General features: G+C 44.1%; 1 protein-coding gene across 1 annotated transcript in view; it reads right to left on the bottom strand.

Annotated features, from left to right (window-relative positions):
• SIRT1 (sirtuin 1) overlaps positions 1-2,922 on the bottom strand; it is a 50,812-nt gene that overhangs the window by 13,470 nt on the left and 34,420 nt on the right. The window contains exon 8 of the mRNA XM_019507879.1: positions 798-1,373. Coding sequence (XP_019363424.1) covers positions 798-1,373 — 576 coding nt within the window. The remainder of the gene's footprint in view (positions 1-797; positions 1,374-2,922) is intronic.

The following is a 2,922-nucleotide window of genomic DNA, read 5'->3' on the forward strand; positions in this document are numbered from 1 at the left end:
AGTCTGCAGAAGAGAAGATGGGGGGGGGGGCGGGATTTGACAGCAGCCTTTAATTACCTAACAGGTGGTTCCAAAGAAGATGGGGCTAGGCTAGACTAGACGGTTCTCAGTGGTGACAGGTGACTGAACAAGGAGCAGTGGTCTCAAGTTGCAGCAAGGGAAGTTTAGGTTGGATATCAGGAAACACTTTCTCATTAGGAGGGTAGTGAAGCACTGGAACTGGGTTACCTAGAGAGGTGGTGGAATCTCCATTTTTGGTGGTTTTTAATACCCAGCTTGACAGCCCTTGCTGGGATGATCTACCTGGGGATGGTCCTGCTTTGAGCAGGGGGTTGGACTACATCAGCATTTCTCAACCTGTGGGTCGCAAGAATATAGGAAAAGGTTGTGAACAAACTTTAAAAATGGATTCTTCTTTAAAGGAGAAAAACGGGGGAAACTGGGTTTCCTTCACAGGCTGGCAGAGTTCCAGTCTGCAAGGGGCTGCCTGAGGCCTCCCATGCCCCACACATACCCACCCCTTGCCCACACACTGGGGATGGGGGGCACTGGGTCCCAGGATTGGCCACTGATGTTTACAAGTGGATCCTGGTACAAAAAAGGTTGAGAACCACTGGAATAGATGACCTCCTGTGGTCCCTCCTAACCGTAATTTTCTATGATTCTATGTACTGTGGAACTTAATATCAGTCGACAGAAAATGTCAATAGTCAACAGAGAAAATTTTACAACATCTTATTGGTTTAAAGTCCTTCCAAACCTATATCCAAAATAGGAAGTCAGACGTTGACACTTACCATCAAGCCGCTTGCTAATCTGTTCTTTTGCACATCTGTTTGGCCAGCATTTCCTCAAAGTTTCAACCGACGGAGTTATATCATTTTTTTCTTTCTGTTCTCCATTGTTAGCTCCATTTTCTTTTGGATGTTCTAAGTTCGTTAACTGGCCAGTAATACTTTCAGGATTTTCTGAGGATGTCTGTACCTCCTGGAATTTCTCCATGCAGTTCCCATTAGAGTCTGAGGCAAGTTCAGAATTTTCTGCCCTACATTTTGTTGGATGCTCTGAAAGCACAACCAAAGAGTTTGGGGGAGTTGCTCTTTCAGGTGAACTAGAATCTTCAGAAATGTTTAAAGGGGTAGGTGGTAACTCAGCTGAATGCATTTCAAGCTCCTTGTGCATTCGTGGTGGTTTTTCTGTTATTTCTGAAAGTTTTATGGAGTTGTAGCAAAGTTCTGTATATTCACCACTCAGCCTTTGACATAGTTCATTAATGATTACATCACAGTCTCCAAGGAGTTCCACATCAAAGTGTAGATGGGGCAAAGGTTCCCTATTAATTAATATCTGAGGCACTTCATGGGGGATGGAACCTATACACAGAAAAGATCAGTTACTACTAAACTTTAAAAGTGCTTAATGAATTTTATGCTTGCCAACAAAATGTTACTAGTTGTTGAGCTGCCTTAATACGATCAATGAAAGTTTGGTAACTGGTGTTCTCAAAGTTCTCTAGGCATGCCCACTTAATAACTTCATCTAACCAAAGTTTAAGCAAGCCATCAACTAGAAATCTAGTAAGTCAGACAGTAGTGCTAGGTGCTTTCCCTGCAATTTTGTGGTTCTATGTAATCATCTCTATCAATCTCCCTTTAACAAGATCAGTGGTATTCAACTTGCAGCTCAAGCCAGATCTGGCCCATGGGTTTCCTCATGGGTCTAGAAATATGTTGGTGGGGGAGCAGTGGCAGCATTAATTGCCACTCCACTGCTGCCAGATGTTTGGGCATGTGAGAAGCCCTGCCACCAAGATGACATGGCCTGGCTTGCAGGGCTGGATCCAGTGTGCAGACTGACCCCATGAGCTGATCCTGCACATGGAATTGGGCCCACAGAACTGGAAGACTGACCACCACTGAATTAAATCAAAATTATTTCATTTGAAATGCAAACCTATTTACACACAAAACAGCTTAGTCCACCTCCTGCAGATGATACTATGAATAAAATTGGCTTGCTGAATGCCACTGATTCTTTCAGATGCAAGACTAGAGATCCAGTTATTCACAGTGAAGTGACGAGAGCAATGATCGGTGCAATAGAGGTTTTTTTTCCTTACTACACATTCCCTATGTTGCCTAAATAGACGCACATGGCTACAAAGGGGAAAAGGGGCCATGAGGGAATCAAACACTGCTCTATTGCAGTGAGCAACAGATGCAGGGCTTCAACTTGCAGTCACTTTCCCCAAGCAGCTGTGGGGAAAAGTAGTGGTTGTGGCTAGTTCTTGGGGACTGCCTGCCTCTGGCCGGCACTGGGTCACTCCAGACCTCTATCTAAAAAGGTTGTCAACTGCTGCGATAGGCAAACAAAGCTTTGCTGACAGTGGATTTCAGCACTTTCTGAAACAGCAATCAGGACAGTTTTGTCTAGTCTGCAATAGCACAAGTAGTTTCAGTATCAGTTCCAGGGATGAAGGATACTAAAAATTCTCTACAAATGCTGTTCACTATTTAAATGTGTACACTAGTAAGATTATTAGAAGAAAAATATGTAATCCACATGAGTGGGAACTGGAAAAAATCATGACAAGTGAGAATGGAAGCTCAAAAACACCTAGATAAGCAAATATTCTTGTGAAGAAATTTAATTCGTTTTCACAGAATCAGTGAGTCGGTAGGGACCTAGACAGATCATTGAGTCCAACCCCCTGCCATGGGCAGAAAGGAGCACTGGGGGTGGCAGGGGTCATAAGACCGCAGCCAGGTGCCTATCCAGTCTCCTCTTGAAGATTTCCAGGGAAGGTGAGAGCACCACCTCTCTGGGAAGCCTATTCCAGGCTCTGGCCACCCTTACAGTGAAGTAGTTCTTCCTAATATCTAACCTAAACCTATCTTCCCTCAGCTTGTGGCCATTGTTCCT

The sequence above is a fragment of the Gavialis gangeticus genome, unplaced genomic scaffold (assembly GCF_001723915.1).
Source record: "Gavialis gangeticus isolate Ggan-Ray unplaced genomic scaffold, GavGan_comp1, whole genome shotgun sequence".
Lineage (NCBI taxonomy): Eukaryota > Metazoa > Chordata > Crocodylia > Gavialidae > Gavialis > Gavialis gangeticus.